The following is a 27,807-nucleotide window of genomic DNA, read 5'->3' on the forward strand; positions in this document are numbered from 1 at the left end:
CTGCACATGCTTAGGCATGGTGATAGCAAGGCTTGAAAAAGCTATAACATTATAGAATTTCAGGGTGAAAGAAACGTCAAAGTGAATTAGTTCATCTATTCATTTAACACCTTGATGGTATGATTTTTTTGGAATTAATTCATTTAACACCTTGATGGTGTGAGTTTTTTAGACCTGCTCTTCCCTTCTTACCAAGCTTAGCTTTCTGGAAATTTATAGAATAAAGATGGGTATATGATAGCAATGGTGCCTTCTTTTGGGATTTGTTAAGGATGGGTAGAGAAATGAATGTACCAGGTTGAAAGTTGCATTTACTAGAGAGGATAGTGGATTTGGTCTATGTTTTTTATTGGTAGAAGCAACTGCCTCCCTGTTACCTGCCTTTTTTGGCAGCTAAGTGGTGCTAACACACTAAGTTCATGAATTTCAAGCCATAACCCAGATCACTATTAAATCTTGTCAAAGAGAAGGATTAAGCATTGAGGTGGGTAAGCAAAGTTTAAAGAATGATAAATAGTCCTTGTCATCCTTCAGAATCTGCTCCAGTTATTTTAATCTCAAATTCTATAGATCAGAAGTCCAGATGGCCTTGACTGGATTCTCTGTGTAGGAACTCATAAGGGCAAAGTCAAAGTGTCAGCTGGTCAAGACTTTACCTGAAGCTCTGTAGAAGACTCTGTTGCCAGGGTCACTTAGTTGTTGGCAGAATCCAGTTCCTTGTGGTTGTAGAACTGAGGTCTCCATTTTCTAACTCAGCAATGGAGAATCTTCCTGATATCAAATCTCTTTCCTGCTTTGAATCTCTCTGACTTCTTCTGCAACCAGCTAGAGAAAGCTCTGCTTTGAAGAACTTGTGTGGTTAGGTTAGGCCTACTTGAATAATCTCCTTAAAGTCATTGTTTAGTAACTTTAATTACATGTGCATCCTTTTTACCATGGGAGTACCACAAAGAGGTGGGAATCATGGAGGCCATCTAGAATTCTGCCTAGCACAAGCACTCACTTGTGTTACAGTTAACTGCTAGATTGGGAGTTCCTTTAGGAAAAGTCGTGCTATCTTATTAATCTTTGCATATTAGCTCCTAGCAGGTAGTAAAGATTCAGGAAATGTCTGTTGAGTGAATGAGGTACTAGGCTGACTTGGAAATTGGTAATCCTATATGATGGTAAGGAAACTTTTGTATGAAGAGCAAGACAACTGTTCACTGTATTCTTATGATAAAGAGTTTGTGAAACTGAAGTCAGATGCCAGTTGGAATCCTTGGCAGAACAAAGCTCTGGAACAGACTGTGTAGAAACACTTATATTTTAGTTGGCTTTTTAACTGTAACTAAAATATATATTTAACTTTATTTGTTATAATTTATTTGTTTCTCCAGAAAATAAAGCACTTAATATTCAGACAACTGGAGAGGCAGATGCAGCTGAAAAAGTAGATCTAGAAGAGCTGATTCAATGTGCAACTGGTAAAATGGAGCCTTATGTAAGATCTGTCCTTTCTGAGCAAGTCGAAGGCAATTGTGAAATTGTAAATGAACTAATTGCTGCCTCCACAAGGAAAGGCCAGATGAAGAAGAAAAGGTTGAGTGAAGTGGGGATCACACAAGCTGATGACAACTTAATGTCACAAGAGATGTTTGTTTCTATTGTGGGGAACCAATTCAAATGGAATGGGAAAGGGAGCTTTGGCACATTTCTTTTCTGACTACTTATAATGTGAATAGATATCAAAATATTGGATTTTGCACATGCTGCCCTAAGAATCACTGCTGCTATCAGTTTGCTTCAATGCTTACATATTATATTTGATATATTTGATAAGGTTTGAGTGAAATATAGATTTATTCCTATCTGCAGGTATTGCACATATAGCACTCCTTCTCATAAGAAAGATGATTAAAACATAGAAAATATTTGGAAATTTTTAATCTAGAGAGTCTTGCTTTCCAAGACATAGTTCTCTCATATTAATCCTGTTAGTAACTTTCTACTATAAATACACTTTAATCTAGCACTTCAAAAGAAGGAGGAAAGTCAAGGAATGCACCATGAGTGCTCAAAAATGCGATAGGTGTTAAACGTGCAGTGTTCTTCTCATAGTTGTCTTTTTCCAAGCAGTATTTGCATAATACTTGCCTTAAAATAAAAGTTCTTATGATTGGGAAGTTATCTGCTGAATCAGACTGATTATTAAGAATTTGAGTGGGATGCATTTTTATGTTAAACCATGCAATCATCAAAACAGTGAAACAGATAATATAGCAGATTTGAAATAGAAATTAAATGTGTTGTTCAGAGCCAATGCATGCATAGAGCATTTTCACTGTTGCTGAATATGAATGATTAAAAAGAAGGTGCTTCCTTTTACCATAACAGTATTCTGATCAAATTTCTCACTTTTCTTTCAAAGTCAAAATGATTACCCATATAACTTGCACTGCTATATATTCTTGATATATTATAAAACACAGCTTTTAAAAATATTTATATCTAAAAGCAAGTATATGTGACATTAATATGCCAATATGACGTTAATGTGCTAATTAAAATTCTAGTGATGAAATAATGAATTTGAATCTTGTCATATCTTTCCAAATTAATTATAGGCTGTAGCGCCAGTATGGCATATGAGATCCTTTGAAGTACACATGGTATTTTGCTATCTCTTTTTAATGTTTCAGAAAGAATATTAAATTTTTCCTCCAAGTGTGGCTATGTTTGTTTCTTAAGTTTGGATAAATAATAACTTATTTTTTTAGATGCTACTAAATGTTGAAGGATTTATGTAAGATTTCCTGTTTGGCCATTGAAAGGTATTTTTATTTTTTCTTCTTTTATAAAAAAGATGTTTAAAAAGTAATGCTGATTAATTTTATATCAGCTACAGTCAAATACTGATTTACAAACCATTTATTTAACTTCTCTTAAAAAATCAAATTGATTTTCCAACTGAATTCCTACTTTATTTTGGAGTTTAGATTTTGTTTATTTTCTTATAACTTATGAAAGTGTCAAGAGAATTATATGCAGCTAGATAAATAAAGCTAAAACCTTTCTTCCCCCTTTTATAACACAATAGTTTTTCAGATTTCATTTCAGTTCTATCTTAGTTTAAATCTATGGTTTTATTAATTTTTATTAAAATGATCAGTTATTATTAAATTTGCCTAATTAAAGTGTTCTTATTTACTTTACTATTTAGTATGTTTTGCCTTGATCATGAAGAGTTAAGCACCTCAAACCACTTAAGGGTAGGGAATGTAGAGAAAGCCCTGGAAGGATATGTATTTGACATTTGAAATGAATACTCTGCCATGGAAAAGGGTCTCACTGTCTTCTGTGCTGATCAAGTTACCAGGTAATCCTGTCTGTAAGGTATACCTTGCTTATGGTGTACCTATGACCTTGAGTTTATGATAGGTCAAGTTCTGTACCCTGATTTGAATATTTTCTGTATTTGAGATTCTTAAGATGCATCTCCCTTCTTCAGTTTTATGTTCTGTTATTGTTCCACAGAGAAATACAAAAATGTAATTTCAAAAGCTGCTGAGAGATCATTTGGTCTCATGGATACACCCCCCACACCCCCTTTTCTGGAGTTGTAAAAATATCTACCTTCGGGATTTGGCTCTTCAGGAGGTGGTTGAAGAAGACATTTTGTATATAAAGCACTGATGAGCAGCACCTCACAGTAATCCCTTTTATGTTTCTTTATAATTCAATTTGCTATTGTTATTTCTATTTCTTTCTTGAAAATCTATTCCACAGGCTTCTATGGAAATGGAAATTAAGATGGGATAAGAATTGAGGATTGGGCCTTAATAGAAATGTTAAAGACTTATGTGTGTTAAAGTGAATGCTCTGGGAGCAGATATGCTCAAGCTGTTGAGTGCCTGCTTCCCACATGGGAGGTCCCAGGTTCAATCCCTAGTGCCTCCTAAAAAACAAAAAAAACAACAAGCAAACAGAAGAAAACACCAATTCAGGGCAGCCATTGTGTCTCAGTGGTTGAGCACCAGCTTCCCTCAAGGTCCCGAGTTCAATCCTGGCCCTGGTACCTCAAAAAAAAAAAAGTGAATGCTCTTCTCTTTTCCCAGGTCTATTAATAGCTAAATATATATATTTTAAAAACAAAAACAAAGTTATAGTGTAATAGTGCTCTGAAAATTTGTTTTGCTATTTTCCTTATTATAGTATAGAAATCTGTGGCTGTACATGTAGATCCACCTCATTCTTTTTGGTGATTGTGTTGTGTTCCTTTGTCAGAATCCTGTAGTTTTTAATGGTAGAAATCCAACTCAGACAGTCCACTATTACAGGAGGACTGAGGACTAGAGTTGATTTGGGACATGGTTGGGTGGATCCATCTCTTTTATTTCTGCTCTCTGGTTTTGGTTTTATTCTCAGGCTGGTTTTTCTATTCAGCAAATATGATCTCTGGCAACCTCAATACTGAGGTTGTCAGAAGGAGGGAGGCCTTTCCTCTAGCATCTGATTGGCTCTACTTTATTTCATGCTTGTCTCAATAAACTGAAGGAGTGGTGTCTTCTGTTGCCATTGTATCACATTTCTACTCAGTGTTGAGGAGGTGGGGCCTTGTGATTGACTCCTCTTCCAGGTGGTGGAAAGGCAGTTTCCAGAGGAAAAGTGGAGTTCTTTTACTAGAATAAGGTAGAAGGGCTGCTTTGCAGGCAAAAACATAGATGTCTACTATATATCAATGGGTAATTACTTATTTTCCTGTATTGATGTGTATTCATTCAGGTTTCCAATTTTTCATTATTATATATATATATACATAGAAGATGCTTAATGTAACACTTTGTGACTTCTCTAAAACTTTTTGTGGTTAGATTACTGGATAAAGATTTTGGGTCTAGGATATGGACTTAAAATTTTGTTAGCTTTTACCAGATTGCCTTCTAAAAATGGGGCACTGGTTTAATACTCCTACCAACAGTGTGTGTAATTGACAGTTTTGCTATACATTTTAAAAATGGCTATCTGGTTAATGAAAAAACAATCATTTTAATTTGTGTTTATTTGATTACTATTATTTGAATGTTTTATAATTTACTAATTTTATGATTCTAAAATTTTATTAGTTATAATTTCATATATTTATTTTTCTGAAAATTGCCTGTTCATATACCTTGCTTATTCTATTAAGTAGTTTGATTTTGGTAGTGATTTACAGTAGTTTTATATGTTATAGCTTTTAATCATTTAATATTAAATATGCGTGCATACATAATAGTCTCTTATGCTTTCTGAGCTTTATAGTACTTTAAAATTTTTAATTTATTTTTAATTTTGGCTAAATATACATAAAGATCACTTTAATCATTTTATTTTATTTTACTTTTTAAAGATTTATTCTTTATTTCTCTCCCCTTCTTCCCCTCCCCCCCCTTTGTCTGTTCTCTGTGTCCTTTTGCTGTGTGTGTCTTTCTGTGTCCACCTGTATTCTTGTCAGCAGCACTGGGAATCTGTGTCTCATTTTGTTGCGTCATCTTGCTGCGTCAGGTCTCCGTGTGTGTGGCACCACTTCTGGGAAGGCTGTGCTTTTGACGTTAAGTATATTGACAATACTGTGCAACTTTCACCACTATCTGTTTCCAGACTATTTTCATCATACCATGCGGTCACCCCTCGGGCTGAAGTGTGGTTTGCTGGCCTGGCGGGGGAGCAGCCGTGGTAGGCCTAATTCCTAGCCGCTGCCCCCATAATAGGGTGGCTGGTCGGACTCACAGCCACCCCTGAAGGGAGCTCAGCACGGGCGCAGAGTGCCCTCGGGTCTCCCCTTCTCGGCAGCCGTGCTTCCGCGGCCGCCCCTCCTCCCGGATAGCGCCACACGATGCCTTATGAGGCAACATCCTTCTTCTTCTTTCTCCCTGCGCAGGTGCAGGGCGGAAAATTCCAGTCTGCCCTTTTGCCCCCACCGACAGCAGCAACAGCCAGGCACAAGGCGGGAAACTCAAGTCCGCCCTCTACCCCAGCAACAGCAGCCACCAATCCCTAAACCCTGCCACTTCCCCCGGCAACAGCAACAGCCAATCCCTAATCACCACCCCTCCCCCTTCCAGTACCTCCCACCGACCTTTCTCCCCAGTAACTGCTTGCGGCAACCAATCAGAACATGGCATAAGCTTCGACCAATCAGCCTTCCCCAGCCCCTATAAAACTGTAGCCACTTCCTCAATAAAATTGGACCTGCGTGTTTACCTTGTCTCCGCGGTAGTTCTTCTGCCGTGCGCCCTCCAGTCCTGAGAGCCCCCGACAAGGGCCTGGCCTCCCTTGTCCCCAGTTCGTCGCCTGCTTCTCCGGGCGACCCCTTCGTCGCCGGCTTTGCCGGGCGACCCCGTCAGCCGAACCGCGCAACCCCTGTGAGACCGACCCCTCGTCTGCTGCCGGACCGACCCCTCGTCCCAAGCGGGACCGACCCCTCGTCCCAAGCTGGACCGACCCCCCGTCCCCAGCCAGACCCCACCGCCTCCGACCGAGCAAGCCACCGCAATACCAAACTCATATTCATTTAGCAAGAACTTCGAATTCCCCCTCACTCCACTCCTGATAACATCTCTTCTGCTTTTTCTCTTCATTAATTTGCTTATTCTAACTATGTCATATAAGAGAAATCAAACAATATTTGTCCTTTTGTTTCTGGCTTATTTCATTCAACATGGTGTCTTCAGGGTTTATTCATGCTGTGGCATATACCAGCACTTCGCTTTTTTATGACTGAATGATATGCCATTGTGTAGGTATATGCTGCATTTAAGAAAAAAAATCCATTCATCTGTTAATGAATACTTGGGTTGCTTCCATCTACTGTGGAATAATGCTACTGTGGATAATGCTGCTATGAACATTGGTATACAAATATCTGTCCAAGTCCCTAATTTCAATTCTTATTGGGCATATGCTGAGGAGTGGGATTACTGGGTCATGTGATAATTCTGTGTTTAACTTTCTGAGAAATCGACAAACTGTTTTCCACAGTGGTATCACCTTTTACATTCCCACCAGCTATGTATGAGGTTCCTATTTCTGTGCATCCTCATCAATATTTGTCATTTTTAGTTTTTAAAAATAATAACCATCTTGGTGTAAAGTAGTACCTCATTGTAGTTTTAATTTGCATTTCTTTAATTGCTAAAGAGGTTGAGCATCTTTTCATATACTTATTGGCCATATGAATATATCCTTTGAATAAATGTCTATTCAAATATTTGGTCTATCTTTTAATTGGGCTATTTGTCTTAATTATGGAATTATAGGAGTTCTTTATATATTCTGTATATTAAAATCTTTTTTTTTGTCTTTAACATTAGGTTAAAAAAATATGAGGTCCCCATATGCCCCTCACCCCCCTCCCCCCATGCCTCCCCCCATAACAACAATCTCCTCCATCATCATGAGACATTCATTGCACTTGGTGAATACATCTCTGAGCACTGCTGTACCTCATGGCCAATGGTCCACACCATAGCCCACACTCTCTCACAGTCCACCCAGTGGGCCATGGGAGGACATACAGTGTCCGGTAACTGTCCCCGCAGCACCACCCAGGACAACTCCAAGTCCTGAAAATGCCCCCACATCACATCTCTTCCTCCCACTCCCTACCCCCAGCAGCCACCATGGCCACTTTCTCCACACCAATGCCACATTTTCTTTGATTACTAATCACAATAATTCATGAATAGAATATCAGTAAGTCCACTCTAATCCACACTCTATTCCTCCATCCTGTGGATCTTAGAATGGTTGTGTCCACTCAACATCTATGTCAAGAGGGGGCTTAGATTCCACATGGATGCTGGATGTAATTCTCCTGCTTTCAGTTGTAGGCACTCTTGGCTCCCTGGTGTGGTGGTTGACCTTCTTCACTTCCATGTTAGCTGAGTGGGGTAAGTCCAATAAACCAGAGTGTAGGAGTTGCCAGTCTGTTGAGGCTCAGGGCCTGGCTATCACATGGTCAGTCCAGAGATTCAGGTCTCCTGGGTATACACTAAACCCCAGCACCAACTACAGATCTGTTAAAAGTAACAGGAGAGGCTTGTGGACAAAGATCACATCTAAGTGCAGCTCCATCACATAGAAACACAAACTCCAAAGTAGGGCCAACTGACATGGCACTGAACTCCATCTGCCATGAGCATAGAACGTGTGGGTCTCTGTAGCCCTCAGAAGAACCAATACCTGGGGTTGTATCTACTTTATCTGTCTCTGGGACTCTGCTCATGTGTGCATAAGGGTGACCCCTCTGATAACCGCCTGGCTCTTATTTGAGACTCATAGCCATATAAACTCATTTGTCCTTTCCATTTCCCCCCCTTTATTCAGGTCAATAAGCATTTTTAACTCCTGGTATTATATGTAGACTGAGATATTCTGCTGGTCTGAGTTAACCCTTTTATTTAAGGTCATTTTCTAGTTACATCACCAGCTGGTACTTGGTAGTAATCCTTCGGCTCCAGGGAGGCTCATCCCCGGGAGTCATGTCCCACACTGAAGGGAAGGCAACGCATTTACGTGCTGAGTTTGGCTTCGAGACTGGCCACATTTGAGCAACACGGAGGCTCTCAGGAGGTAACTCTTAGGCACCCTGAGACTCTAGGCCTTGTTCTTATTTCAGGTGCACAGGCTCACAAGCATAGTCATATCAAGGGCTCATTGTTGAACCTTCCTTCTTTTTTGGTCTTTGCCATTGCACTTGGGAGGTTGTTGCTGTTCCTTTAGGGACTGTGATAGAGCTTCCCTGGCTAGGAACTCAGCGCTCCCTCAGTTGTTGTTTTTAATTGTAACCACTATGAAAATATCCAAACATTTTTATGTACCCTGGATATATGCCCTGGAGAACTCCCTGCCAACCATGTGTGCCCTGTCAGTAACATCCCACACCAGTATTCCTCCCCTGCCATTGTTGAACCTTTCTGTGATCCAAAACTTCTTCAAAAATGAAGCCCAATATATTGCCAGGTTCCATTAATAGTAAAATGGAATATAGTGATGAGTTTAAAGGTCAGATGTAGAATACATATTAATATAGAAAAATTAAGGTAAAAATAAATTGGAGTATCAAAAAATTTAAAAATGCAAAAGCTTTGTTTTTGATGTTTTGTCTTCCATCACTGCAATCCCTGTATGCAAATTGGCAAGGCAATTTCTTCTGTCTTTTCCTCAGTGTCTATGTCCTTTGTTTTTCTCTTCTTTTTTCCCCCTAATTATTAAGCTTAACTTCACAAAAGTTTTAGATCATAGTAATTCATATATATAATATACAGTACTCCCACATAACCAACATAAAAACATTTTCCCTTCCACGGCAATAATCTTTTCATATGTTCATACTGTATTTACTGAAACTGATGTACAGATATTGAGACAATAGCTTTCAAACAAGGTAACATTTGGGTTTACATTGTGGTTTATATTTTAGACTATACAATTTTCTAAATTTTCAGTTATTTTTTATATTATGATTTACATTTTAGCCTATCAGCCCCTATATATTTTTGGTGTAATTTAACATGTCTTATATTCATCCTTGCATAATCTTGTGGAACACTTCTATTGCCCACACAGTTACACTGATTCCATCTATTCAATACCTCTTTCTCCTTCCCCTCAGGGCCCACAGTGACAGTCAATCTTCATTGCTTGAAAGGCCATGTTCACAGATACTTGCAACAGTGTTGAGGGCTTGACGTGCTCAACTGCCCAAATGCATTGGGGGCCACCATTTCTCTCTCGAGAGACAATTCCCTCTATTTGAGAACATCAGTCCTTCCCAGGATGTGGGTATACCTTCACTCTCATTATATGGGTCTTCCATCCAATGATATAACCCACTGTGACAAAATGAGCACTCACACACCTCCTAGAAACCTGTTGTGCATCAGATTATACCCTTTAAGCATCTTAAACAGGCAACCTTCCTTATTTTTGAGAAAATATTTTGAGAAAGTTTTCTCACATTATACTCTCAACCAAATACTTCACAATCTCCTATGTTCATATGTTCCCCCAACCTTCCCACCAATTTCTTGGGCAATATTACCCATCCTCCCATCCCTAGCCCCCCTCAAGCCCGCAAAGCCCCATCCAAAGGTAACCCTATGCCCCCATTTTATCCCTTCCTTGTACAAATACTTACCTCCAGCTTATCATAGATTTCACCCATGTAGGTGAAATCCTTCCTCTATCCCCACAATTTCCTTTAAGCCCTATCATCCAGTCTCTACCTTTCTGAGGCAGCTTGGTTTACTTATTTCATATCATTGAGATCATGTAGTATTTGTCCTTCAAAGCCTGGGTGCTTCACTCAACATAAGGTTCTCAAGATTCATCCACGTTATCACATGTGTAGTGTATTCGTTCTTAAAGCTGAGTAGTATTCCATTGTATGTATGTACCACATTTTATTTATCCATTCATCTGTTGGTGGGCATTTGGGTTGATTCCAACTTTTGGCAATAGTGAACAGTGCTGCTATGAATATTGGTGTGCATATATCGGTTTGTGTCCTTGTTTTCAGTTCTACTGGGTATATACCCAGCAGTGGAATTGCTGGGTCATATGGCAAATCTATGACTAGTTTTTTGAGAAACTGCCAAACTGTCCTCCAGAATGGTTCGATCCTTCTGCATTCCCACCAGCAGTGGATGAGTGTTCCCATTCCTCCACATCCCCTCCAGCATTTGTATTCTTGTTTTTTTCATAATTGCCAATCTTATGGGTGTAAGATGGTATCTCATTGTAGTTTTGATTTGCATTTCCCTAATAGCTAGAGATTTGGAGCATTTTTTATGTGCTTTTTGGCCATTTGTATTTCTTCCTTAGAGAAGTGTCTGTTTAAATCGTTTTCCCATTTTTTAAATGGGTTGTTTGTCTTTTTCTTTTCGAGATATAGGAATTCTTTATAATTGCACGTTGTTAAGTCTCTTATCAGATATATGGTTACCAAATATTTTCTCCCATTGTGTAGGCTCTCTTTTCACTTTCTTGACAAACTCCTTTGAGGTGCAGAAGGCTTTAATTCTGAGGAAGTCCCATATATCTATTTGTTCTTTTGCTGCTCGTGCTTTTGATGTGAAGTTCATGAAGCCATTTGCTATTACAAGGTCCTGTTGATACTTCCCTACACTGCTTTCCAAAGTCTTTATGGGTTTGGGTCTTATATTTAGGTCATTTATCCATCTTGAGTTGATTTTTGTATAAGGTGTGAGTTGGTAATCCTCTTTCATTCTTTTATATATGGATATCCAGTTCTCCAGGCACCGCTTGTTAAATAGGCCATTCTTTTCCAGTTGAGAGGGTTTGGTGGCTTTATCGAATATTATATGACTATATATATGAGGATCTATATTAGAACTCTCAATTCGGTTTCATTGGTCTGTGTGTCTCTCCTTGTGCCAATACCATGCTGTTTTCACTACTGTAGCTTTGTAGTATGTTTTGAAGTCAGGTAATGTGATTCCTCCAATTTCGTTTTTCTTTTTCAATGTCTTTGGCTATTTGGAGCCTCGTTCCTTTCCAAATAAATTTCATAGCTAGTTTTTCTAGTTCCTTAAAGAATGCTGTGTTGATTTTTATTGGGATTGCGTTGAATGTGTTGATATCTTTTTTTTTTTAAGACTTATTTAATTAATTATTTATTTATTTTATTTTTCTCCTCTTCCCCTGCCCCCACCGCGGTTTTCTGTTCTCTGTGTCTGTTTGCTGCATCTTCTTTGTCCGCTTCTGTTGTCAGCAGCACGGGAATCTGTGTTTCTTTTTGTTGCATCATCTTGTTGTGTCAGCTCTCCGTGTGTGCGGCACCTTTCCTGCACAGGCTGCACTTTCTTTCGCACTGGGCGGCTTTCCTTATGGGGCGTACTCCTTGCGTGTGGGTCTCCCCTACGCGGGGGATACACCTGCGTGGCATGGCACGCCTTGCACGCATCAGCACTGTGCATGGGCCAGCTGCTCGTGGGTCAAGGAGGACCGGGGTTTGAACTGCGAACCTCCCATGCGATAGATGGATGCCCTAACCACTGGGCCAAGTCCGCAGCCCTAGACATCTTAATAATATTTAGTCTTCCTATCCATGAACAGGGAATATTCTTCCATTTATTTAGGTATTCTTTGATTTCCTTGAACATTGTTGTGTAGTTCTCTGTGTATAAGTTTTTTACATCTTTAGTTAAATTTATTCCTAGGTATTTGATTTTTTTTTTTTTTACTATTGCAAATGGTATTTGTTTCTTGATTTCCTCCTGAGCTTGCTCATTATTGGTGTACAGAAATCCTACTGATTTTTGCTCATTGATCTTATAACCTGCGACTTTACCAAAGTCATCTATGAGTTCTAGAAGCTTTGTTGTAGACCTCTCAGGGTTTTCTATGTATAGGATCATATCATTGGCAAATAATGAAATTTTGACTTCTTCCTTTCCAACTTGAATGTCTTTTATGTCTTCTTGCCTCAGTGCTCGAGCAAGTACTTCTAAGACAATGTTAAATAGAAGAGGTGATAGTGGGCATCCTTCTCTTGTTCCTGATCTTAGAGGGAAAGATTTTAGGATTTCACCATTGTAAATGATGTTGGCTGTGGGTTTTTCATATATACTCTTTATCATGTTCAGAAAATTTCCTTGTATTCCAATCCTTTGGAGTGTTTTTATCAAGAAAGGGTGCTGTATTTTGTCAAATGCTTTTTCTGCATCTATAGATATAATCATGTGAGTTTTTTCCTTCAGTCTATTTATATGGTGTATTACATTGATTCATTTTCTTATGTTGAACCATCCTTGCATACTGGTTGAATCCCACTTGGTCATGGTGTATAATTCATTTAATGTGTTGTTGAATACGGTTAGCAAGTATTTTGTTGATGATTTTTGTGTATAGGTTCATTAGAAAAATTGGTCTGTAATTTTCCACTCTTGTGGTGTCTTTTTTTGGCTTTGGTACTAGGGTAATGCTGGCATCGTAGAATGAGTTAGCTAATGTTCCTTCTGTTTTGATTTTTTGGAAGAGTTTCACCAAGATCTGCGTTAGTTCTTTCCGGAATGTTTTGTAGAATTCACCTGTGAAGCCGTCTGACCTGGGGCTCTTCTTAGTTTGGAGGTTTTTAATGACTGATTCTATCTCTTTACTTGTGATTGGTTTGTTGAGATCATCAATTTCTTCTTTCATCAATATAGGCTGCTTATGTGTTTCTAGGAATTTGTCCATTTCCTCTGAATTGTCATTTTTGTTGGAATATAGTTTTTCAAATATCCTCTTATGATAGTCTTTATTTCTGTGGAGTCAGTGGTGATATCTCCTTTCTCATTTCTCATTTTGTGTATTTGCATCTTCTCTTTTTTTTTCTTTGTTAGTCAAGCTAAGGGTTTGTCAATTTTATTGATTATCTCAAAAAATCAGCTCTTGATTTTGTTTATCTTTTCAAGTGCTTTCTTATTTTCTATTTCATTTAGTTCTGCTCTTTTCTTTGTTATTTCTTTCTTTCTTTCTTCTTCCTGTGGAGTTACTTGGTTGTTTTTTTTTTACTAATTCCTCCAAATGTGTAGTTCTTCAATTTTGGCTCTTTCTTTTTTGATGTATGAAGTTATGGCTATAAATTTCCCTCTCAGTACTGCTTTTGCTGCATCCCATAAGTTTTGATATGTTGTGTTATTATTTTCATTAGTTTCAAGGTAGTTATTAATTTCTTTTGAGATTTCCTCCTTGACCCACTGTTTTTCTAAGAGTGTCCTGTTTAATTTTCATATCTTTGTGTGAAATCTGGGCCTCTGGCCCTTGCAGATTTCTGATTCACTCCACTGTAGTCAGAGAAATTATTTTGTATGATTTCGTTCTTTCTCAATTCATTGAACCTTTCTTTGTGACCTAGCATATGGTCTATGTTGGAGAATGATGCATGTACACTTGAGAAAAATATATATCCTGCTGTATTCAGGTGTAGTGATCTGTATATGTCTAATAGGTCCAGCTCCTCTAATATACTGTTCAGAGTTTTTGTTTCTTTATTGATTCTCTTTTGAGATGTTCTGACCAAAGTTGTTAGTGGTGTATTAATGTCCCCCCCCACTATAATTGTAGAGGCATCTATTCTTTCACTTAGGTTTTCCAGTGTTTGCCTCATGTATTTGGAGGCACCCTTGGTAGGAGCATAAATATTTATGATTGTTTGTTCTTCTTGAAAGATTATCCCTTTCACTGATATGTGGTATCCATCTTTGTCTCTCACAATTGTTTCACATTTAAAGTCTATTTTGTCTGATATTAATATAGCTACTCCTGCCTTTTTTTGGTTATCGTTTGCTTGTAAGATTGTTTTCCAGCCATTCACTTTCAACCTCCTTGAATTCCTGGGTCTAATATTTGTTACTTGTAGACAGCATATACATGGGTCATATTTCCTTATCTAATCTTCCAGTCTGAATCTTTTGACAGGTGAGTTTAATCCATTGACATTCAGTGTTATTACTTTCCAGGAATTATTTATGTTAGCTATATTTTCTTTGGACTTGTGTTTGTTGTATTTCGTTTGTTTTTTTCCTTCTCTTGTCTTTTTTGTTGCTCTTACACTGTCCTCCGTCTCTGCCTCTCCTGCAAAACTCCCTTTAGTACTTCTTGAAGGGCAGGGTTCCTGTTGGCATACTGTTTTAGTTTCTCTTTATCTGTGAATATTTTGAACTCTCCATCATTTTTGAATGCTAGCTTAGATTGGTAGAGTATTCTTGTTTGGAAATTTTTTTCTTTTAGTACCTTGACTATATCATACCACTGCCTTCTTGCCCCCATAGTTTCAGATGAGAAATCAGCACTTAATCTTATGAAGCCTCCCTTGTATGTGATGGTTCTCTTTTCTCATGCTGCTTTTAGAATTTTCTCTTTTTCTTGAGCATTGGGTAATTTGACAAGTAAATGTCTTGGGATGGGCCTGTTGGGATTTATGGTGTTTGGGGTGCATTGGGCTTACTGGACATGTACATCCATCTCCCTCAGTAGATTTGGGAAGTTTTCAGCCATTATTTCCTCCAACACCCCTTTGTCCCCTTTACCTTTCTTATCCTTCTGGGATGCCTATAATACATATGTTTGTGCATTTTGCATTTTCATTCAGGTCCCTAAGTCCCAGCTGGATTTTTTCTGTTTTTTAATTGATCAGTTCTATTATCTGTTTGATTTCAGATGTAGTGTCTTCCACGTTGCTAATTCTCTCCTCTGCCTCTTCTAATCTGCTGCTGTTTGCTGAGAGTGCATTTTTGATTTCTCGAACTGTCGTGTTCATTGCTATCATATCTGTTATCTTTTTGTGTATGTCTGCAATTTCCTCTCCAAGTGTTTTCTTCATATTGTTAATCTCTTCCTTTACTTCATTAAGTTGGTCTCTAATGTATGTTTTGAGATCTTTAATTATTTGTCCGATGTTCTGGTCCTCTTCCTGGTTTTTAGTTTGTTCATTGAATTCAGCCCTGTTTTCCTGATTATTGGTTTGATTTTATTTTTTTGTTGCTGTCTTGTCATCATTTTATCTTGACGGGTTTAATCAGTTCCTTAGCTTCTTTGTCTAGTCTTGAGGAATAATTAGTTGTTGTTCATGTGTAAGTGCTTTGTCTTCTCTTTGTTACTTTGTTCTTCTCACTCTATTTTCTTGTTGCTGGCTAAGTTCACTTTGAAGGAAAATATTCAGCCCAGGGAAGGCAAAATGAGTAAGGAAAGAAAATTTATAAAGTCGTATTGGTAATAAATGTTATCAGAGCAATAATGTGAGATCTAGTAGAATGGGTATTAGACTCATGTATGTTGAGCAGAGTTATAAAAGTAAGTAGAGTACCTATAATGAGACAGTCAGCTGAATATGGGGAGGAATATAGTATGAATTAAAAGGCCAGTGTTTTCATGATAGAGGGAAAGAGAAAAGAAAGACCATAATATCAAGAGTGGATAAATGAAAACAGAACAAAGGTTTTAGAAATAAAAAGTCAGACAATTTGGGGGCCAAAGAAAGGGAGGTGGAATGTAAGAGAAATAGTAGATGATGGAGGATAGAAAGATGTAGGGGGAAGAGGGTAGTGTAGGTGGCCAAAATTAATACACACAGAAAAGAGGAAATGGACGATGAGGAATCACAGCAAATGTGAAGCACTCCCTGCAGCACCTATTATATAAAGAAAATAAAAAAGAAGACAATGGGAGAAAAGAAAAAAAAAAGGAGGTCAAAGAAAAGGAGGGGGAAACAAGGAAGAAAAAGAAAAAGAGAAAAAACTAAATAAATGAAAAAGGACCTTGGGGGATAAAATGGGAGACAGGACCAGGAGACAATGCAATATTAGCAACCACGACAAAAAAAGAACCAACCTTTCAAGCCAGGAATCCTCTTTCCAGTTAAATAAAACAATTAGGGATCTGGCCTTTCCCCTTTCTACCTTCCTCACTTTTCTCTCTCCCTGGGCAGCTGGAAAGCTGCGTAAGAGGTCCGGTAGGAGATTCAAGTGGGTCCTTGTTGAACCAACTCCACACAGAAGACTATGACTTTATTTCCAGCGTTGAGAGCACCTACACCTCGCCAGAAACCCCGAATATGCTACTGGAAGCTTGGATAGCACGTCCTACAGTCTCTCCCCCTTAGGTGTGCTAGGGGAGGTCTAATTGATTTTCTGACTCCACCTGCTCCCAGACCAAGTTTCCTATCCCAGGACTTTTAGGTAAATTGGTCTTCCTCAGCAGATTCACCTCTTCTTTCTTCCCACACTCTCCCCAGGTCAGCTGGTATACTCCTCCAAGCTCAAGGAGAAAGAGAAAAAAAAAAAAACACAACACAATACGCGGAGGGCTAGGGTAATCAAGGATCTCAGTGGACTTCAGGGCCCAGTAGATTTGAGAATGGGAAGTCCATGATATTGCAAACTCAAGGTATGTGAGTCTCTGGAACGTGGGCTACCAGTGTTTAGGGGATACAGACCTGGGAACTATGCATCCAGTTACCATGAGCTTTGGGAACACCGCAGCACAACAGAGTTTTCAGGGATCACCTTGGCCGGGCTGCCAGCCCTATGGGGAGGGGTTCCACCCACAACTTCTCACCTCTGTGTCAGAAACCCAAATTTCTACCTGTTGCAATAATCTCTTTGTCACTGTCTCACCAAATTGACATCCAGAGACCTCCTGCCCTGCAAGCCCCTGAAACAGCCTGCTCAAGGTTTGGGAACACCTCAGCACAACAAAGATTTCAGGAATTGCCTTAGCAGGGCCACCAACCCTAGGGGGAAGGGTCCCACCCACAACTTCTGGCCTCTGTGTAAGAGACACAAAATTCTACCTCTTGCAAGAATCTCTTCTGTCACTGTCTCACCAAATGGATGTCCAGACACCTCCTGCCCTGCAAGCACCTGAAACAGTCTGGTCCATCAGGACTCCGACCCTACTCAGCCGCTTCTTTGCAGGAGAGATTATGAGGTGCATTCACTCAGACACCATCTTGCCCTGCCTCTTCCTGTATATTAAACTCTTATCAGACATATGGTTTCCAAATATTTTCTCCCATTTTGTAGATTATCTTTTCACTTTCTTGGGAATATCCTTTGATATACAAAAGTTTTTAATTTTGGTGAAGTCTTTTTTAGCTTTTTTTTCTTTTGTTGCTCATGCTTTTGGTGTCAAGTCTAAAGATCCATTGTCTACTACGAGGGTCTTAAGATATTCCTGTTTTCTTGTAAGAGTTTTATAGTATTTGCTCTCATATTTAGGTAATTGATCCATTTTGATTTGATTTTTGTATAGGGTGAGAAGATCCACATTCGTACTTTTGCATAGATTTCCAGTTGTATAAGCATCATTTGCTGAAGAGACTATTCTTTTCCTATTGAATGGACTTGGCATTCTTATTAAAAATCAACTGGCCATAGATGTATGGATTTATCTCTGGACTTTCAAATCTATTCCACTGGTCTATATATCTTTCCTTATGCCAGTATACCACATTGTTTTAATTATTGCTGCTTTGTAGGAAAATTTGAAACCAGGAAGTCTGAGTCCTCCAATTTTGTTCTTTTTTAAGGTTGTTTTGACTATTCAGGTACCCTTGCAATCCCACATAAATCTGAGGATCAGCTTTTCCATTTCTGCAAAGAAGGCTGCTGGAATTTTCACAAGGATTACATTGAATTTTAGATCCCTTTAGGCAGTAATGACAATATAGTCTTCCATAAATGGCATGCAATGTCTTTCCATTTATTTAGGTTTTCTTTAATTTCTTTCAGAAACATTTTGTGGTTTTCAGCATATCAGTCTTTCACCTTGGCTAAATTTATTCCTAGGTATTTTATTCTTTTAGATGTTATTGTAAATGGAATTGTTTTCTTGATTTCCTTTTGTTCATTACTGTTTTATAGAAACCTAAGTGACTTCTACATGTTTATCTTCTATCCTGCAACATTGCTGAATTCGTTTAGTTTTTATTAGTTCTGGTAGCTTTCTTGTGGATTCTTTAGTAGGATTTTCTATATATAAGATCATGTCACCTGTGAATTGAGATAATTTAACTTCTTCCTTTTTGATTTGGACAACTTTTATTTCTTTCTCTGGCCTGATTGCTCTGGCTAGAACTTCCAGTATGATATTGAATAACAGTGAAGATGGTGGCCATCCTTGTCTTGTTCCTGAACTTAGGGAGAAAGCTTTTCTTTTTTTTTTAAGGTTTATTTTATTTATTTCTTTCCCCTTCCCCCTCCCCCAGTTGTCTGTTCTCTGTGTCTATTTGCTGCATGTTCTTCTTTGTCCGCTTCTGTCGTTGGCAGAGGCATGGGAATCTGTATTTCTTTTTGTTGCAGCATCTTGTGTCAGCTCTCTGTGTGTGCAGCACCATTCCTGGGCAGGCTGCACTTTCTTTCATGCTGGGCGGTTCTCCTTGTGGGGTGCACTCCTTGTGCGTGGGGCTCCCCTACGCGGGGACACCTCTGCGTGGCACGGCACTCCTTGCACGCATCAGCACTGTGCATGGGCCAGCTTTACACAGGTCAAGGAGGCCCATGGTTTGAACCGCGGACCTCCCATGTGGTGGACCGATGCCCTAACCACTTGGCCAAGTCCGCTTCCCGAGAAAGCTTTTTAAATTCACCATGAGTGTGATGCTAGTTGTGGGTTTTCCATATTTTTCATATATGCTCTTTATCATGTTGAGGAATTCCCTTCTATTACTAGTTTTCTGAGTTTGTTTGTTTATTTTAAATCATGAAAGTGTGTCGGATTTTGCCTTTTCTGTATTGAGATAATTGTGTGGTTTTCCTTCATTTTATTAATGTGTGTATTACATTGATTTTCTTATGTATAACCATCCTTCATTACTGGAATAAATCCTTCTTGGTCATGGTGTATAATCCTTTTAATGTAATTGGGTTTGTTTTGCAAGTATTTTGTTGAGAATTTTTGCATCTATTTTTTCGAGGGGTATGGATCTGTAATTTTCTTTTCTTTTCTTTGCTCTGGCTTTGATATTAGGGTGCTGCTGGCCTCTTAGAATGAGTTAGGAAGTAATTCCTCCTCTTTTTTGGAAGAGTTTGAGAAGGATTGATGTTAAATCTTTAAATGTTTGGAATTCAGCAGTAGAACTGTCTGGTCCTGGATTTTTCTTTGTTGGGAGGTTTTTAGTTAACAATTCAATATCTATACCTGTTACGGGTCTGTTGAGATTTTCTATTTCTTGTATCAGATTAGATTACTGGTATATTTCTAGGAATTTGTCCCTTTCATCCAGTTTTTTAAATAAAATTAATTAAAAAGCTTTTTTTAAAAAACCTTTAGATGTTACATAAAAAATATAAGGGATTCCCATATGCCCCAATACCTCCCTCTCCCATATTTTCCCACATTGCCAACATCTTTCATTAGTGTGGAATATTTGTTACAGTTGATGAACCCATATTGAAGCATTGCTGCTGCTAACTATGGATTATAGTTTACACTTTGTGCTGCACAGTTTTTCATCATTTTATTTCTATGGGGTTGATAGTAATGTCCTCACTTTAATTTCTGGCTTTATTTATTTATTATATTTGTCCTCTTTTTTATTTTATACAATTGTTCATGGTATCCTCTTATAGTTCTTTTTATTTCAGTGTAGTCAGTTTTAATGTCTCCCTTTTCATTTCTGATTTTAGTTAATCTCTTTTTTGTCAGTCTAGCTATAGGTATCACTCTTCAAAGAACCAACTTTTGGTTTTGTTGATTCTTTTTATTTTTTTATTCTATATTTCATTTATCTCTGTTCTAATCTTTGTTATATCCTCCTTCTTCACATTTTGGGTTTAATTTGCTTTTCTTTTTCTAGATCCTCCAGTTTTGAGATTAGGTCTCATTTGAAAGCTTTCTTCTTTTTTAATGTACACATTTAGAGATATAAATTTCCCTTGCAGCCTTTGCTACACTGCATAGGTTTTGGTATAATTTCATTTTCAGTCGCCTCCAGATATTTCCTAAATGCCCTCGTGATTTCTTCTTTGAATCATTGGTTGTTTAAGAATATATTGTTTAATTTCCACATATTTATGAATTTTCTACTTCTCCCTTTGTTACTGATTTCTAGTTTCATTCCGTTGTGGCTGGAGAAAATACAGTGTATTATTTTAATATTTTTGAATTTATTGAAACATGTTTTGTGGCCTCAGTTATGGACTATCCTGGAGAATGATTCTTGTGCTCTTTTTTTTTTATTTTTTATTTTATTTATTTTTTGCTTTAACTGACTTTATTTTATTTTGTTTTTTTTTTTTTTTTTTTGATTCTTGTGCTCTTGAGAACAATTTTTACTCTGCTGCTTTTAGGTGAAGTGTTCTACATATGTCTGTTTGGTCTAGTTGGTTTAGAGTATTGTTCAAGTCTTCTATTTCCTTATTGATCTCCTATCTAGATGTTCTGTTAGTGAAAGTGGTGTATTTTAGTCTTAGACTGTTAATGTGGAACAATCTATTTCTCCCTTCGAATTTGTCAATATGTGCTTCATATATTTTGAGGCTCTACTGTTAGATGTGTATATATTTATATTTATAATTATGTCTTCTTGTTGGATTGATCCCTTTGTTAGTATATAACGACCTTCTCTGTCCCTTTTAATAGTTTTTGACTTAAAGTCTATTTTATCTGACACTAGTATAGCTACTCCAGCTTTCTTTTGGTTAATACTTGCTTTATATATATTTTTTCCATCCTGTCACTTTCAACCTGCTTATGTCTTTGAATTTAAGGTGAATATCTTATAAACAGAATATAGTTTGGTCTTGCATTTATATCAGTTCTGCCAATCTCTGCCTTTTGACTAGAGTTTAATCTATTTCCATTCAAAGCCACAACTGATAATGCAGGACTTCTTCCATTTTCCTGTTTAGTTTTTGCAAGTCTTATTCATATGGTAATGCCTAAACTTTCATTTTTATTTGATTTTTTGGTGTTGTACCATATTGAGTCCCATCTTATTTCTTTCTTAATATGTTCATATATTTTCTTTGTTTTTACAAACAAAATGGAATTAAATAATGTCCTAAATATATAACAATTATTTTTATTTGTCCCCAGCTTAATTTCAAGAGCATATGCATTTACTATTTGTATACCCCTAAATCCCACCAACTTTTTCCTTGTACTTGTTACAGATTATGTCTTTGTGTGTTCTATGTCTAAAACCATGTAGTTACCATTAGTTTTTTGCACTTGCAACTTAGCACCTGTAGGAAGTAAGAAATGGAATTACAGACCAAAAGATACAATACAGTACTGGATTTATAATTACTCAAATGGTTATCTTTACCAGAGGTCTATTGTGTTTTATGCCACTTTGAACTGCTGTTTAATGTCCTTTCCTTTCAACCTGAAGAACTTCCTTTAGCATTGCTCGTAGGGCAGTTCTAGTGGTAGTGAATTCCCTCAGCTTTGTTTATCTGGGCATGTCTTAACCTCTCCCTCAGTTTTGAAAGAAAGTCTGGCTAGGTATAATATTCTTGATTGGCAATTGTCTTCTTGCAGTACTGTCGACCCCACATGCATCTTTACCTCCCTGGTATCTGATGAAAAATCAGAATTTAATCTGATTGGGTCTCCCTTGTATACACTGCATTGCCTTTCTCTTGCAGCTTTTAGAACCCTCTCCTTTTCCTTTGCTTTCAGCAGTTTGACCCCAACATCGGGTTGTATTTCTCCTCAAGTTTTTCTTGTTTGATGTTCAGTGGTCTTCTTAGATGTACATATTCACAAGTTTTGTGAAGTTTGGGTGGTTTTCTGCCATTATTTCCTTGAGTATTCATCTCTTCTTTCTCTCCTTCTCCCTCTGGGACTACATATGTATATATGTATACATACATACATACATACACACACACACACATATTAGTATGCTTAGTGATGTGCCATGCATCTCTTATACTGTTTTCTGTTTTTCTAACTCTCTTTTTCTTTCTGCTTCTCAGCCTGACTCATTTCAAATGCCTTATGTTCACGGGTTCTTTCTTCTGTCATCTCCAAGCTGCTGTTGAAACCCTCCTAGAAGTTTTTCATTTCTGTTATTGTGGTCTTCAACTTAGTAGTTCTTCTTTTCAAAATTTCTCTTTACTGAGATTCTCATATTGTTCATCCATTGTTTTCCTGATGTCCATTTGTTTTTTCTCTGTATTTTCCTTCATCTCCCTGGGCATTCTGAAAATCATTTTTGAAAAAAAAAAATCTATCTACTATGTCTTCACAGTCTGGTCTTCTTTATTGGTGTTTTCTATATTTTTATCTTCTTCTTTTGGATGGGCTGTCATTTCCTGTTTTTTAACTCTGAGATTTAGTCCCAGAGCCAATTGTTTCTTAAATTTGTATCTAGCTTGTGATAGGACAAAGATTTTCTTGAGTACCAGGAGCTAAGAAAACCAAACAAACCCATGCACACAAACACCTTTCATAGTCTTTGCAAATTGACTTGTGCTCTAGTTCCCCTCCCCTATCAATAAGTTCAGCCCAAGGGGAATGCAAATATTGTTTTTTTTACTGTCTTGTCTTAGCCTCTGTGTTGCCCTAGGCTTCTGCTTGCTGGTGGCCTTAGGAATTCCCCTGTTTACAGCAATTTGAGTGCCCCAACTACTTCCTAGGAAACAGATCTTCTTCCTTTCCCTGGAGCTTCCTGCAGTTGTTAAAGCAGCTAAGCCTTTGCCCTAGACTGCCCTGCTCAGTTGTTTCTTATATTGCTTTCACTGTCTCAAGCTGCTTTTGCCTGGGTAGCAAATTCTGGGAGAGAGAGCACACTAAAGAGGAGTTTCTAAAGTCAGTCTTTCCTAGGTGGAACAAGGTCCAGGACCCACAAAGGGAGTGCCTGCTGGTTCCAAACTGCTCTGGGGCAGGGATTAGGTATGGGCCAGGAAGGAAGCCATGAACTTCCACGGTTCTTTGAAGCTGTGTTTTCTTTAACTGTTTTCCTATTAATTTTGACAAATCATATTCTCTTTAAGTCTCTGATGCTTTTACCAGGGGCAGGTGGAACAATGGCCACCCTCAGATCAGGCCCCCAGTGATCTGAAGTAGCCCATCAAAACAGTGTCTAGCAATGGGACTGCACAGCACCCAAACTTGGGAATCTAGATCTTTATATACCACCTTGTCACCAGCCAGCTGCCCCTGGCCTGGCTTGAATACCTCCTTGTTGCCAGCTGGGAGACTGGTGGATGGGCAAGGGTTGCTGTTGAGTAGGGAAAGTGCAGTTCACCTGCATTTACCAAGATTCACCAGTCTCTTCCTCCTGTTCTTTCCTGCATGCATCACAGTGTTCTGCTAGATTCTGGAGTTTCAAAATAGTTGATTTAGGCAGTTTCTGCCTGTTTCAGAGTTGTTCTGGTGGAGAGACTGACACCTGGAGCTCCCTATTTCACCGTCCTCCTATAATCCTATTTCCTTTCTTTTCTTTTTTCCTCCTCCTTTTAGGAGATACTGGGGTTTGAACCCCTGGACCTCATCATAGGAAGCAGGTGCTCAGCTATTGAGCTACACCTCCCCTTTATCTTTCTTTTTGAGAGAGCTTTTGTAGTGTACATCTTTTTAGGATTTTGTCTATTTTATATATGTTGTCAAATTAATTGGCATAAAGTTTTTTATAATCTCTTATTAAATTCTGTTGGACATGTAGTATTGTCTTCTCTTTCAGTCATTATTTTGGTAATTTGCTTCTTTTTTTTCTTAATCAGCTTGGCATGAGATTTAGTAATTTTTTTGCCCTTTCAAAAAACCAGGTTGCGTTGGTTATTTCTGTTGTTTAACTATTTTGTATGTCACTGATCTCTGCGTTTATCTTTATTATTTTCTTAGTTCTCCTTACTTGGGATTTAATTTGTTCTTTTTCTATATCCTTAAAGCAGAAACTCAAATTATTGATTTAAGACCTTTCTTTTCTAATGTAAGAATGCAAAGCTATGTATTTCTCCCTAAGCACTGCATTACCTGCAGTCCACAAATATATTCAATTTCATTTAGTTCAAAATAATTTTTAATTTCCTTTTTTTCCCTTTGACCCATGGATTACTTAGAGTGTTATTTAATTTCCAAATATTTGGTGATTTTCCAGATATCTTCTGTTATTGATTTCTAGTTTGATTCTGTTATGATTAGATAATATAACTTGGTAGACTTTAATCTTCTTAAATCTAGTAAGACATGTTGTTTTGTAGTGGAGAAATTCGGGTATGCGCGGTTTCGAAGGCCAGGACACGAGAATACCGAGAAGGAAGTTGGTTTATTTCGACCGGCCGGGCTCGGCGGACTCTTGTCCTAATAAAAACCGAGCCCCGAACAGCCTTTTCCAGACCCTTTTATACAGAGGATATAGAATTAGGAAGACTAACAGTGATGGTAAACAGACCTTTGGTTAGGTTCTTCAGATCTTAGTATCAGATAGGTTATTTCCTCCAGGTGAGTTACATATTCTCCACATCCAAGCCAGTTTGGATTAGCATAGCTCCACATTGTCTGGAGGCAGCCCTGAATACACACTCAGTCTCACATCCCTTCTGAACATTCAAAGACTGTAGGGCCTATATTACTTATCTGGCCATCTTGGAGACTAGGTACTCTTGGAAATAATTTTGATTTAATGCACAGGCTATATCAGTTTGGTCCGGAATAGGGTTTATCTTTATAAATATATATTTTGAAAAGAATGTATATTCTGCTCTTATTGGGTAAAATGTACTATATAGATGCCACATATGTAAATTTGATTGACATTTTTGTTTAAATATTTTACATCTTTATTTTTTCTACTTGTTCTCTCAATTGCAAAGACAGGAATGTTTAACTGTACAACTGTATCAGTTTTGCTTCATATAGTTATATAGGTCCATGCATATTTAGGATTATGTTCTCTTCATGAATTGATAACTTTATCAGTATGAAATGACTCTATCACTGGTAATATCCCTTGTTCTACATTGTCTAATTAATATAGCCATGTTATCTTTCTTTTCACTTGAATTTGCATGGAATATATTTTTTCTTTTCTTTTTTCCTTTTTTTTTTTTTTTTTTAAACACAGCAGCATATAGTTGGGTCTTGCTTTTTTTTCCAATCTGAAAATCTTTTGGATTAAACTGCCATTTTTTTTTTTTTTAATGAACCCGTTTCATCTCTATTGCATTGCGTGTGTTGTATATTTCCAAGGGGCAAGGGTAAGGATAGAATAAGCAACATTTCCCAAACTAACTTGACTACATTTTTTTGGTTTTGTTTTTTCTTTTTCTAGAAGGAAGTGGGCTTTTGGAAACGTTTCACTCTGCCATGTAAGGAAAGGCCTTTACTGGGAGAAATTTCTGGCTGCAGTGAGGGGTTTGTGTAGGGAAATAGCAAGAGAGAAGGCAAAGCCTTAATTGAAGATTAGAGAACTTCCCATAGCAGACCTTCAATGCTAGGCAAAAGACTTTGAATATAGGACAAAGACATGCTGTTTTATAAGAGACTTATAAGAGTAAGCAAAATGACTTGGAGGGGAGAGAATTAGGAGGCATCATTATGGTATAGGGTGAGCCAAAAGGACCCAAGGGAAGCGGCTGTGGCCCAATCAGTTGAGCTCCCATCTGCCATATGGGAGCCCCTGGGTTCACATCCCAGGGCCTCCTTGTGAAGGCAGGCTTGCCTGCATGCTGTGGAGAGGTGCCCATCCCACAGTCGCTGTGGAGCGCCACCCAGCCAGCAGATGCCACGGAGCACCGCCCATCCTGCAAGCACTGGGGAGCACCGCCTGGCCCGCAGACACCTCCACGCCCTGCCTGCAAGCATGACGGAGGGCCGACTCAGCAAGGTGATGCAACAAAAAAAAGGGAGACAAGCAAAAAAAACCACAGAGGACCATGCAGCGGATGGACACAGCAGACAGCATACAATAAAAGCCACAAGGTGGGGAGGGGGATAAAAAAAAAAAAGGACCCAAGTTGGAGAATGTGATAGTAATGAAAGCAAAATGTTTGTCCCTGCACTGTTTAAACTGCTGTTAATCCCATCCAATATATTTTTCCCTGTCCCCACCCTGCTCTTTTTGCTGTCTGTGTCCGTTCGTTGTATGATCTTCTGTATCTAGTTCTCTTTTTTTGTCTTCTCATTTTTCTCCTCTAGGATTCAGAGGGATTCAATCCTGGGGACCTCTGATGTGGAGAGAGATTCCCTGTCAATTGTGCCACCTCACTTCCTGGTCTCTGTTGTGCTTCACTTTGACTCTCCCCTTTGTCTCTCTTTTGTTGCATCATTATCTTGCTGTGTGACTCAATTGCATGAGCACTGGCTCACCACACATGAGCACTGGCTCACCACGCGGGTACTGGCTTACCGCATGGGCACTGGCTCACCACTTAAGCATGCTTTTTCTTCTTTTTCACCAGGAGGTCCCAGGGATCGAACCTGGGTCCTCCTATATGGTAGGTGGAGCCCTTATCACTTGAGCCACATCCGTTTCCCCATTGTATTTTTCATTTCAGACATAATATATATATTTAATCTCTAGATGTTTGTTTTCAGTCTTCATATGATCATATTTTCTTCTACCTTCTTGAACATAAACAGCATATTTATAATAGCTATTTTAGTATCCTTATTTGCTAGCTTTGTCATCTGTCATTTCTGGGTTCTATTGATTTTTTTAACTTGGTTATGGGGCATATTTTCCTATTTCTGTGGTCTCTGATCATTACTGATTGGATGCTGGGCATTATGAATTTTATATTGTTGCTATAATTTGTTTTATTAAGTAATGTTAGTTTTTGTTCTAGAATGCATTTAAGTTGTTTTTGAAACAGTTGGATCTTTTCAATGCTTATTTTTGAGCTTGGCTTGGGCATATCCAGAGCAGCCTTTAATATAGGGCTTTTTTTTTTTTTTAAAGATTTATTTATTTATTTTTCGCCCCCCTGCCCCCATTGTCCACTCTGTGTGTCCACTTGCTGCATGCTCTTTATCCGCTTCTGTTGTTGTCAGCGGAATGGGAATCTGTGTTTCTTTTTGTTGTGTAATCTTGTTGCGTCAGCTCTCCGTGTGGGCGGTGCCATTCCTAGGCAGGCTGCACTTTCTTTCACGCTGGGCCACTCTCCTTATGGGGCGCACTCCTTGCGCGGGGCTCCCCTACGCAGGGGACACCCCTGCGTTGCAGGGCACTCCTTGTGTGCATCAGCACTGCGCATGGGCCAGCTCCACACGGGTCAAGGAGGCCCGGGGTTTGAACCGTGGACCTCCCATGTGGTAGATGGATGCCCTAACCACTGGACCAAGTCCACCACCAATATAGGGCTTTTTTAAGCTCTTCTTTTTTTT

General features: G+C 38.4%; 1 protein-coding gene across 2 annotated transcripts in view; it reads left to right on the top strand.

Moving 5' to 3' along the window:
* SHCBP1 (SHC binding and spindle associated 1) overlaps positions 1–3,316 on the top strand; it is a 35,896-nt gene extending 32,580 nt beyond the window's left edge. The window contains exons 13-14 of one of the 2 annotated variants that reach the window (XM_071209187.1): positions 1,380–1,466; positions 3,203–3,316. In XM_071209187.1, coding sequence (XP_071065288.1) covers positions 1,380–1,466; positions 3,203–3,231 — 116 coding nt within the window. In that variant the 3' untranslated portion in view covers positions 3,232–3,316. Of the gene's footprint in view, positions 1–1,379; positions 3,177–3,202 lie in introns of those variants that run through there. The other variant, XM_058280076.2, reaches the window with a different exon arrangement.
* Positions 3,317–27,807: the final 24,491 nt, after the last annotated feature.

The sequence above is a fragment of the Dasypus novemcinctus genome, chromosome 18 (assembly GCF_030445035.2).
Source record: "Dasypus novemcinctus isolate mDasNov1 chromosome 18, mDasNov1.1.hap2, whole genome shotgun sequence".
NCBI lineage: Eukaryota > Metazoa > Chordata > Mammalia > Cingulata > Dasypodidae > Dasypus > Dasypus novemcinctus.